Consider the following 12,256-nt stretch of genomic DNA (forward strand, 5'->3'; position numbering starts at 1 on the left):
CAAAAGCCACAGTGCAGCTGCTGCTAAAGCTGACAGGATGAACATTGGCGGCTGGGAAGAGATAAAAAACACATTCCTTTGGTTATTTGGGAAGCAGAAAATGTGAAATTACCTACTGTAATCTTTTCCTTTGCTTTGACCAGTTGCTCTAAGCAACTCTTCCCAAACTTTTTGAACAGCTACTGGGCACAGTGCTGATGGAGATGCCTTTTTTTCCTTACATAGCATTTTCCTCATAATAGTATGCAAAGCCTTCCCTAAAACTTTCTTCATCAATTACCTGTCTAGAAAATGAAGAGTTGGTGTTACAAACTGCCAGACTCTTAATATGATTGACTGTGGCTGGTTTTAGTCAGCAAAAGGTCTCCAAGTAACAAATGACTTGTCCATTTGTTCTCTAACAAGAAGGGCTGTCAAGGCCTGAATATCATTTATGCTCAATCAAACCCTAATGCTGATGGAAAACTCTGGCTTTTGGTGACTCTTGATGTGCCCCACTGGGGCTTGGAGAAATGTATCCCCACTTAACATGTCCATGGATAATGGATCTGAGAGCCTTCAGCTCATGGCTCCTTCAGGCCAGGCCTGGAGCTGTAAGATATGAATTAACTGAGATGACAAATTGCATAAACATGTGTTTCTCAGTTGGCACTTCCCTGCTAAATGCTTATGAAAGTGTGAACTATGGAAAACAAAAGATGGATGGAAGAAGATCTCTTTTTACAAAATTATTTTTATAGACAAAAAACCCTAAAGAAAAGCTTGATGTGTGCAAGCCCACAGATATCCCTTATTTTACAGCTGGGGAACAGCAGGAACTTCTCCCTGCTAATGAGACTTTATGATCTCAGATACAGAAAGATTTGCACTTTATTATCAATAAGAAAGTCCAAATTCAAGAAGTGACTTGAAATGGTAGAGACTGGCCTGGGGATATAGTGAATACAGAACATTTCCTCTCACCATACAGGTGGTGTTTACACAATTTTTAGATGCAGTTCAAACAAATCTTTTACAATATAATAAAATCATTGACTAAGGCAGAAAAAGCCATAAGATTTGATTTCTCCTTTTTTTTTTTTTTTTGGTGTACACACTGGTCAAAATAAGATTGACTATAGAAAAGGACAGATTATTATTTTGCCAAGAATGGGTCAGATGATCCTTGAGGTCCCCTCCAACCTGGGATTGTAGGATTATTAAACTGCAGTGTAGCTGACATCAGTATATTGTAACTATGCTCTTCCTTTAAAACATTTTGCAGAATAATTAGAGCTGGAACAAAGGGAGCTCAGAAAATTGCAACACTAGAGCTTTTTTGGTTTTTTGGGAGGAAAAGAAAGAAAAGAGCTGCAAGGAAGTTCTGATATTCCTTCTAAATTCTAACAAATACTTTGATTATACTACACTTTGCCAGATCTGGCCTCCAACTTTGGATTTCATCCAGTTTCCTGAAGAAAGAGAGGAAATCCAGCACAAAACTTTGGTTGTGCTCTTTTCTAAATGGCAAAATACAACCCACCAATTTCACTGGCATTTCCATCTGTGTCATTCAGCAACACAACTGAAGGAATTTTCCTGAAGCAGAGAAGCAACTGCCCTTTCTGTCTGTTTAAAATTGCCTCAGTGGCACACCCAAGCTTTACAATAAGGAGCAGTAAAGATTATTTCCTTATTTCCATTTGGATATTCCTTTAAGAATTCCAAAGCAGTGAATCTGCAGTTGTATATAACAGAATGAGGAACAGAGGAGCCTCAGCACTTATAAAGAAAACTACTAAAAATGGCAATGTGAGCTTTTACCCCAAAGTGTAACATTCTGTGAAGGCCTCAGCGTTGCAAATATTTAGCATGTGAGTAGTTCCTACTAAAGCAAGATTCATCCATCTTTTTCACTGGTGGAGTTTTCTTTTATTTATATATATTTTAAGGCAACATATTATGCAAGTTGGAAGGAGGAGAATAATCCCAGGAGGTGGGTTGACCATCAGTGTCCACGTACGGCCCCAACACAGCATCTCAGCCCCAGGGAAGGCACTGGCTGAGCCAAGCCACGACTTTGTGTCAGCAAGAGAAAGCCCTCAAAGCTTTTTTCCCAACACTCCCACATGAACATCTTCCCTCTCTAGTGCAATACCCTGCAGAGGCGACTACACCTAAAAACAATGGCTAGGAAAAGGTTCCAGCATTCAGCACAAGGCACGTGCTGCCTTCCAACCCTTCCTTCGTTGGTTGGCAAATGATGATGCACAGAACTGCATAAGGAAACAAAACATCAAAAGATAAAAATTAACTTAATTTACACAACCAATAAAAAAGTTTAAAGCAATGATAGAAAAATAATATAAAGGCTAGATACATTAAATGCCAGTTCAACAGTATTAAGCTTTGGTAGAACAGGTAAAGAGCATAGCACCAATCAAATCCCACGTCAGCACAGGCCTCAGTACGCATGAGCCGTGATGAAGATGTAAATTTTGGCAAGAAAAGTGGTGTACGTTCCCTGGCGCCACAGTTTCATCTCCACATCCAACAGGAAGTCTTTGGGCTCCTTGACCTGGCGCTGCAGGTACACGATGCCGGTGTAGGAGTTGAGCCTGCGGGTGCTGAAGTAGCTCTCCTCGTTGCCCTGGGTGATGGTGAGGATGATGTTGTCCCCGGCGTAGGCGGGGGAGGGGCCGATCCGGAAAATGTGGGCTGGGACCACGATGTTGGTCTGGAAGTTGAGCTGGTAGTAGGTGATTCTCACCGGGGTGTTCTGGCAGTCCAGGTAGTTAAAGCAGCTGATACGTTCACACCTCCTGAGGAATGAGATAGGGAGAGCCTTCAGTGTCCAGGGAACAGCAGGGAAAATGCATTTACCTCAGTGTTGCAAAATATCACTAAACCAGTCCCAAACTTCAGAGTGTTATTAACAGGGATAGTACCCAGGGAATGGTCAGGGCAGGGTCAGGATGGATCTCAGCCAAAGGTTCTTCCCCCAGAGGCTGGTTGGGCACTGCCCAGGCTCCCCAGGGCAGTGGGCACAGCCCCAAGGCTGCCAGAGCTCCAGGAGGGTTTGGCTGATCCTCTGGGGCACAGGGGGTGACTGCTGGGGATGGGCCTGTGCAGGGCCAGGGGTTGGACTGGATGATCCTTGTGGGTCCCTTCCAACTCAGCATATCCTGTGATTATCCTTGTTCTGCTTTTCCAGTGCCCATAAAGCATTTGTAAATTATGTAACTGTACTGTAGTGTCAGGAAAAGATCATGGACATGGGGAGCTGTGTTGGGAAGCTCCACAGCAAAGAAAAGAGCCAGTCATGCTGCAAAGTATGAGCTTGGAAGAGGAGTCAGTGGTTCCTCACTGACAGCACAGGGCTGGGACAATGCTCCAAGAAAATAAGACTAAAAACCCTTGAAAAGGTAGCTGAAACATGGGGCTGGGAAAGAAGCTCCTCAACTGGCAAAGCAGCTCAATTCTGTAAGGCAAGAAAAGTATTTTTTTAAGTCATAAGCAACTAAATATGGGTTCCCAAAGCACTGGCAGATACTAAGGCAGGAAAAGGGAAGGGACATTTTGGGGCTCCCGTGCTCCTCAGCAGCTGGGGGTGTGCCCTTCCCAGAACCCTGTGGCCTGGCAAGCTCAGTATCCTGCTCCCCTCCAATGTTTCAGCAGCCCCTGAGGAGCTGCAATCTGAAGATTAACCAGGGAGCCCCAAACCCACTGTAAAAGTGGAGCTCTGAGCAGCCTGGCTGCTGTGATAGAAGCAGCATAGAAGATCTTACTTTTTTAAAACTAAATTATAACCAGAGCCCTTTCAGAGCTGCAGCAAGGAGAGCTCCAGGCTCTGGTGCCTGCTGTTCCAGCAGCAGTTGGGGAGCAAGCAGGGGCTCCAGGGCTTGGAAGAAGGAAGGATAACCAGACACAAACTACATGGGGAATGTTTATGTGCTCCAGGTACCAAAGCAGTTTCTCAGAGCTCTGAGTACCTACACCCACCCACAAACTAAGCACTACAGGACTGGCCTGGCTGCTGCTGTTGTTCCAAAGGCCACACTCACATGTCAGACACTTTTCTGTAGTTGGAAGGGCACTCGAAGGACAGGCAGCGGAAGCTGCCCTGGATGTTGTAGCAGGTCTCTGCAGTTGAGCAGTTATGGGTTCCTATTGCACACTCATCAATATCTAAGAAGAAACACAAGAAAAAGGCATTCTAAGTTCAAAAGTGAGAATTAATCACAGTTGATGGGCTGTGATTTGCTTATGAGACTGTGTGCCTGAGGAGTCTGTGGGTTTGGCTCTACAAGCCAAGGGCTCTCATCCTCACCCCCCCCCAGTCACTGTGTGTCACCTCCACAGTACCTGTGCCCCAGATCAGGGCTCTGGGAACCCCCCAGGGCACACCCAGGGTGGGAAGTGCACACCCAGGGTGGGAAGTGCACACCCAGGTGAGGTGTGTCAGGTCCATCTCTGTGCACAGACACTCACTGGCATTTGCAGTGACAGAATAAACCACGGTGATGCCAATTCTGACAAAATTCTTCAATGTCTAAAATGTCTTCTATGGAAAAAAACTCCTTCCTTGACAATACCAGGCAATAAGAGATGACAGACCCACCTGGCAGCATGTGCAGTAAACAAGGGAGCCCACTCTTCCTTACAAGCAGCTTGTGACACTTTCCATGGTGTTTGACAGTCTCTCTGCTTGGCAGAGAGAGTCCACCCAGCACATGGCCAGGCTGGCCTTCTGCTGCAGGTGAACTGTGTTTCTTTACCTGTACTTTAGAACCACTGGCACACTCCTGTAACCCACCTGTTCTCATCCACACGCAGCTGACCAATACAGGGTTTTACTTTCCGTGGAGAATAAACATGAGAAGGGAAAAAAGTTCTCAAACCCAGAGATCCCACTTCCCACTGCAAGAAAGACCAAGCATGAACATCTAGACAGATTTGCTTGTGTAGCCACGTTGTCCCTGCTCCTGAGGTGTCAGAGATGTGCTGTAACTAATATTAAAGCCAGGCTGGAGGCAAACAGAATTAAGTGAGTAGGTAGCAGTAGTCTAAGGCAGCGGAACCCTGGAAGTCCCAGACCAGCCCACAGCTGTATAAGCTTCTCCCAGCTGTTCTGATGGATGAGAGCTTTTAGTTTCCTGAAAGTGATGGGCCAATTTATACAGCTCCACAGGTCACTGGGACTCCCTGAACCAGCCCAGTTTCACACTTAGAGCTTGCCTGGGTCCCGTGAGGGGTCTCCAAGCCAACGAGGTGCTCCTGCTCCGTTCAGCAGGTGAGGGCAGTGCAGTGTGCCAGCTCCAGGGCTGGGGAAGCAGCCAACTGCTTTCCAACAGCAGGGCCACAGACTGGGGCATGGTGTGGGCACTGTGGGCAAACCCTGGAGCACGAGGGACAGTCCTTGAGGAAAGGAGGCCATGTCTATAAATCCCTCACTCACTGCAGAACCTGTGAGAGAACGATGGCTCCTTCCCATGGATGAGGCTCCACAGGGTCCACGAGGAAACAAACACCCCATCAACCAGCTGAGAGGGGCCTACCCCTCCCCAGAGCAAACACACTCTGGTGTGCATGGATACCCTCTGTCTGACTCCACATTAACCATTCACAGCTATCCCTCAGGAATAAACAGATCCTGTCAGGATAGAACCAACCCATGCTAAGGCCAACAGGACCTTCTCACTGACTTTTTGAGAAGGGATAAACTTGGGCTGTGTCAGAAGAATTATCTGTGCATGAAGGTTGCTCTGGATTAAAGCAGAGCAACCAAATTAAACCTGGATTTAAAGCAAGCAAATCCAAAGCAAAGTTCTCACTGCACAATCCAGGAGATGAGAGCTCTACCAGGGCACTGTGAAACATGGGAACTCAGGAACAACACTTCAGAACAAGGCACACAGTTTTGAACATTTAAGATATATACATAAATATCTCCCCACAATGAGGTGTAATTACAGAAGGCAGTAAAGAACATTTAAAGCTCAGAGACACTTTATGCCCCAGAGCATAAACGTGGTTACCCAAATAACACATATCCACAAGCCCAAGCCATGGGCCTTAAAATGCTGAAAAACAGATGCAGTATCAAGGATCCAGCTTGAGCAGCAAACATTGGCAAAGATCATCTCCCAGTCACATTGTGTACTCCCAAAAGTCTAGACAATGCACGGAGGCTTTAAAATGAAATAAATGCTAACAGACAAGGCATGTGGACTGTGCAGGGCCCTGCAGCTCTGCCAATTGTCACAGAAGAGACAGACTCCTAGAGGGAAACTATAACCTCCCACTCCCTCCATTCCCCTGGGATGAGAACTGATCTCATACACTGAACTGGTTGGTTTAAAAGTCTTGCAAGGAAAAGTATACAATAGGAAGTAGGAGAGAATCAAAGCAAAGTAAATCCCTTGCTGATTCGGAGCAGTGCCCCTAAGGTGAAAAGAAAATTTCTTCCACATTGCAATCGTTGTCATGAAAGCACTCCCTCCCTGCACCACTTTGGCTGCACTGCAAAATACCACAGGCAGTTCCTCCAAAAAAGATCCATATGTTGAGACAGTGTTCCATGAGATACAGCTCGTCTGTTTGAAACTAAAGGTACAAAGAATGTGCCACCAGTAACTCCGAAGAACTGGTCAGACGATGAGTAACTGGAGCCAGACCTTTAGCTGGTGGAAACCAAGATTATCTCCTTGAGCTTAGCACAGCCAACATCAATTCAGTGTTTCTCTGACCATGTTTTCAGAAAGAGCTCAGTATCTAAGCCTGCCCTAACTTGTAATACAGACTTGCAGAGCTCAAAACCAGGGAATGTGTCTGGGGGGCTCCTTCCAGTGCCTGATTAAACTGCAGCTCCAGAGCTCCTGAGTTTTGCACGTAGAACAACTTTGCCCTCCAAGGAGGTGCCCGGACCAGGTGCCAGAGATACTCGGAAATGCCCTTCCAAGGGTTTCTGTTTGGGCAAGTTGTGCACTGGGAAGCCTCTCCACACAGGTGAGGGTCATGCAAGGAGGGTTCCACCACACAGACAACACAAGTGCAGTCCACGGGTCTGGGTGGATGTCCCTGTCCTCTGCCTCCAGCACACTGGGTGCCTGTGGGAGAGCTGTGCTGGCTCAGGAACACAGTGACTCACACTATTAACTCTGGAATACATTCTCAGCCCAAATCTCACTGCTGGCAGAGGTGACAACTAACATGCCAGCACTCAAAGTTAGGAGGAAAATACAAACAAAGCCTGTGGAGAGTTACAGCTGCAGTTTTCTAAAGGTGAATTTTTACATAAGAATTTAAATGCACATGGATATCACTGCATTTATACTTAAAAACACATTCTAAAAAATATTTTAAACTTTTTTTAAAGGATTTTAATTGTCATTTAATCTGCTTCCCTGCTCCAAAGTCAGGATAAAGTACACACATGCTGCTCATGATTTACACAATGCAAATTCGTTGCCATTACCACCAAGAATTCAAGCCTAGGAGATACATAACCAAAAATTATATGAAGGGTTCCTGAAAAACTAAGGGCAGGAAATGCCTGGAAGTTAATGTAACCACTGCAGGAATGTGTGCAGTGTGTGCAAAGGTAATCAGATCTTCCATCATCATTACACAGGCAGGGCATCCTTTGGAAACGGGGGTTCAGCTCAGAACCAGACAGCTGTGCACCAGATGAAAACCACCACACTCCCAGCAGGCATTTCTATGGTTCTGGAGAAAAGGGGGGGGGGGGTGAGGGGAGGGTACTTGTCATTCCACTAACATTTCCTCATATCAACATAATTAAGGTGACAAACTGCTGGATGGCCAAGTTCCCATTACAGCTCCAACATTTAATCTCCCAGTTTTCTGGGGCAGAAAACTGCAACTCATAATGAAGGCACAGATTTCTACACCTGGCCCCTCTAAAAGCCCAGATCATTCAGTGCTGTGCCAAGGTGCACACACAGCTCACACGAGTAATCCAGTCCTCCAGTTGGAAGGATGACATGGGCTCCCTTGGGAATTCATTTAAGCAATTCCCTCACATTGACAGCCCAGTTGCCACAGCACTTTCTTGTAACACAGGAGAGAGCTGTCTTTGCAGATACCAATATTTGGCAACTCTGTCAAATACTGGCTTGTTAACAGTGACTAAAACATGGAGGCTTGACTGAATAACCATAATGGCTCGTTCCAAGGATTAAAGCCTCATGATATATAATCTTGCAGTCCCCTCCTTACCTCGACAGGTCCTTCCATTGGCTGCCATGGTGTATCCCTGCTCAGGACAAGCACACTGGTAGCTGCCAGGAACGTTCACGCAGCGGAAGGTGCAGAGGATACCTGCACTCTGTGTGCACTCATCAATGTCTGGGGAGAAAACACAGGTACCAACGTGGGAAACCAAGCAAAACAGAAACCTGGGAAGGGCGGCTGTAGAACAAGGAAATTCTCTTCTGACACATTCATAATATATTGCTAAACATGAAAGCGACCATGGGAGTGTCATGTTGCTGGAGGACTGCTGATGGTGCTTTCTGGAATGCTGGACACAAGACTGCTCCCAGAAATACTGGCTGCAAGTGGTATGGACTCCTGGAGAAGAATAATGAGTCTAGGACACATCCAAGTTTGAAAGAGTCTCTCTGGTACCTGTGTAATTCACAGATTCATAGAATCCCAGAATGGTTTGGGTTGGAAGGGCCTTGAAATCTCATCCAGTGCCATGCCCTGCCATAGGCAGGGACACCTCCCACTATCCCAGGTTGCTCCAAGCCCTGTCCAACCTGGCCTTGGACACTTCCAGGGATGGGGCAGCCACAGCTTCTCTGGGCAACTTGTGCCAGTGCCCACAGCAAAGAATTCTTCCAGAATTTCTTGGGGAGCTTCCTTGTGCCAGGAAGAGAGTGGGCTTCTTCACCACTTCTTAAATAGAGACTCTCCAATGTGTCAGTGTCAGTAACTCCAATTAAACAGGAAAACCTCCTCCCTCCTCCATTCTGACCACTCTGCTCCTCATTCACCCACCACAAGCAGCATTAAGAGCAAACCTTCACTCAGCCATGGCTGAGTGGAGGCTTTCATTGATGCAACACAGGTAAACATATCTTCCCACCTAATTTTTCCAATCATAAGCTCTGGCCTCCTGAAACTAGTCTGATAACCCCCCTGTTCCATGGTCACCCAGGTGTGTTCCATCCAGTGCACTGTCCAATAGCTGGAGTTCCCTTTAGCAGCTTCAGGGGCAGCTGGAACCCACCATCACCCCCAGGCAGCACCTGCAGCATTCGGTGCTGCAGAGAGTCAGCTCCAGGGAATAAACACATTTACCTTGAGCTGATGGAGCAGCAGCCTTACCTTTACAGGAATGCCCATCTTCTGCCAGCTGGAAACCTTGCCTGCAGTAGCACTGGTAGGAGCCATAAACGTTGGCACACTCCTGGCTGCAGGGACTGTTATCACATTCATTCACATCTGCAGCCAAAAACAAACCCACACACATGGCCACAGGGGCTCACAACAGTGTCTCCCACCTTTTCCTGCCCCTAAAACACCCACCCCCCTTCTGGTCAGAGTGACTAAGGATGGACTGATTTGCCCCAGTTTGTCTCGGCTCCAAGAAGCCTGAGGCTGCCTGTTGCACCTGAATTTAATTTCTACATATGCCAATATATAAAACACACACACATGCAGACATTATGGGTTACAGTTGATTAAAAATATGTAATCATTGCCTTACAAAAATCATGGAGAACTCAACAAATTTACATTCAATTCAAAATCATTTTTTTAAAGTTTGATTACTACCAAGTTTCATCTTTATCAAAATTTGAATTAAGAGTCTCCTATTCTGTGTTTGTTCTGTTCTCCTTTTCTCTCATCTGAAAGGAAAGCAGAAGTTTGTGAGGGAAAGGAAGAAGGGAGAAACTTGTCAACGCTCATCTGACAGTTTGAGTGTTGAGCGTTTCACTGAATATCTGCAACTCTGAGCACACATAAGGTTTACTGTATTTATATTTCACCTCAACTCCTTCTCTAAAGTCCCTGAATTCCCTCTGCAGTTTCTTCTTCACGGAAAAAAGATGTCTGGTACCTTCACAATGTTTGCCATCGTAGGACAAGCGGAACCCAGAGGAGCAAGTGCAGTGGTAGGAGCCAGGGGTGTTCTCACACGTGTGCTGGCACAGGCGCCCGGGGTAGTTCCAGCACTCATTTATATCTGCCAGCACAACAAGCAAATACACAATCAGCTGAGGAACACAAGCATCAATATACAATCAACTGAGCAACACAAGCATCAAACAAGATGCAGGAGGATATTTTTAAAAGTGTCAGAGATTGATTTGCAGCGTGTGAAGTGCTGCAAGCTCAGGTGTGAGGCTGACTCTGTGCCCTAATTGGGGTACGGTGGGGATAAAATACAAAGGGCTATCTCGTGGTTCTTAGTAAGAAAGTGGTGAAATCTTCAGACAGACAAATTTCTACAGCAGCTGAAGCACAGCCCTCAGGGAATACTTTGCAGATGACTTTAACTGATGACCTGCAGTTAAACCAAACCAAGGGCACCTGGTCAGAAATCCCAGCACGGAGGGACAGAGCTCTGAGCTGTAGGACATCAGCTTTGGAGGTGATTCCATCATCTTCTGAGGCACTGCATTGCAGAACTAATGCCTGCACACTGCAACTGCTAAACAGTGCCTGGAGGGCCGAGGCTCCATCAGTCAGTGCTCCCACCTCCCCCGTGCCTCACATACCGATGCAGCTCCTGCTGAAGGCGTCGTACTGAAAGCCCATCCTGCAGTCACAGCGATAAGCCCCGGGGAGGTTGTGGCAGATCTGCCCCTCCCCACAGCGGTGCACACCAGTCTGACACTCATCCACATCTGCAGAGCCAGACAGAGAAATTTGCTTAAAGGTAGTTTGCTTAAAATCAATGTTTATGAAGAGAGAGGGGAAAAAAAATAATAAATAACAGGAATAGAAACTGTTATGGTTGTCCCCCGGAGAGAAGAACTACCATCAGCTTTTCCCACCCTGCTCTTCTCCGAGCCAGCTGTGTGTCTGTAAGTCAAACCTCTGAAAAGCAGAACATTATCTTCACAGTGAAACCATCCTGGAACTGCAATGGAGCTCCCCCAGTATATTCTGCATTTCAATGTAAACACTTTTTGATGCTGATCAGACCCTGACATTTAAACACCCCCTGTGATGTTCTGTCTCTCCGTGACTCACATCGAGCCATTTAAAGCAAAACAAGAACCAGCCAGAAACTCTGCTCATCCCTTCAATTAAAGCAATTGCTATTTTCATCTCCAGTTGCCCTTTCAGTCTCGCTCCTGCTGTCTAACTTTTGCTCTTTCCCAATGTTGATCTTTTTTTTCTTCTCTCAATCAGCTCCCATTTAGATATTCCTCATGGCCTCTCATCCAAAATCCAATACCAACAAATTAGTTGCTTCTCCACTCACATGCATCACTTCCAATCTCATTTAAACATCCTCAGATGAAGATGAGAGTTTTCAATACACACTGATTTACAAGACTTGCAACGTGACTAAATAGCTCATCAGTCTCTAACAAATCCCTCTTGCCATCTGTGACAAGAAGCATCAAAAAGTCTGATTAACCCTCAGAATTGTTTGTTTCTTCACATATTCAGAGTTCTGCCATTTCCTAAACCATCAGATCCTGCTTTCTTTCCATTATTCACATCTTCTACTACTTTTACAACCCAAATCCCTGTTCATGTAATAATAATCAGAATGGAAGTCTAAGGCTGGAGGTTCTCCATGCTGCTCTATTTGAAGTCATAAATTTGAGCACTGAATCCTTTCAAAGGGTTCCTGGGCAGTTCTCCATCCAACAGCAGCTTGGTGAGTGCTCTGGGAAGCAGACCCTTGCTGAGGGAATGATGGGGAAGTGAGAGCAGAAACTTGGATTTGGAGAAGTGGAGATCACATCAACACTGATAAGGGGCACTGACAAATACTCTGTTCAACATTTCAGCAGATTCCCACCTACACAGTCCCTGCTGGCCCCAGGGTCAGGAATGGCAGGGAATGCCAACCCAAGGAATCTCTGACAGGCTCCAAGATTTCTGCTGAAACACTGACCCCTCATTTTCTTGTAAGATCAGAAGTAGCACCAAAGCAAGGAAGTCTCTAATGCAGATACAAATTTGTAAAGCAACAGCTTTATTTGTAATGAATTCATGTGTGCAACCACTTCATTAGTTTGTCCAAAATTACATATTCCATTGCATTTACACTTTAATTAGT

The 12,256-nt window shown here is 45.9% G+C and overlaps 1 protein-coding gene across 1 annotated transcript in view; it reads right to left on the reverse strand.

The window, feature by feature from the left end:
• Positions 1–1,088: 1,088 nt before the first annotated feature.
• FBLN2 (fibulin 2) overlaps positions 1,089–12,256 on the reverse strand; it is a 112,300-nt gene continuing 101,132 nt past the window's right edge. Inside the window, exons 12-17 of the mRNA XM_032699315.1 lie at positions 10,734–10,862; positions 10,073–10,198; positions 9,337–9,453; positions 8,221–8,349; positions 4,044–4,167; positions 1,089–2,801 (exon numbers count right to left, since the gene is read on the reverse strand). Of these exons, the coding sequence (XP_032555206.1) occupies positions 2,444–2,801; positions 4,044–4,167; positions 8,221–8,349; positions 9,337–9,453; positions 10,073–10,198; positions 10,734–10,862 (983 nt within the window). The 3' untranslated portion in view covers positions 1,089–2,443. The remainder of the gene's footprint in view (positions 2,802–4,043; positions 4,168–8,220; positions 8,350–9,336; positions 9,454–10,072; positions 10,199–10,733; positions 10,863–12,256) is intronic.

Source organism: Chiroxiphia lanceolata, chromosome 11, assembly GCF_009829145.1.
Source record: "Chiroxiphia lanceolata isolate bChiLan1 chromosome 11, bChiLan1.pri, whole genome shotgun sequence".
NCBI classification, from domain to species: domain Eukaryota; kingdom Metazoa; phylum Chordata; class Aves; order Passeriformes; family Pipridae; genus Chiroxiphia; species Chiroxiphia lanceolata.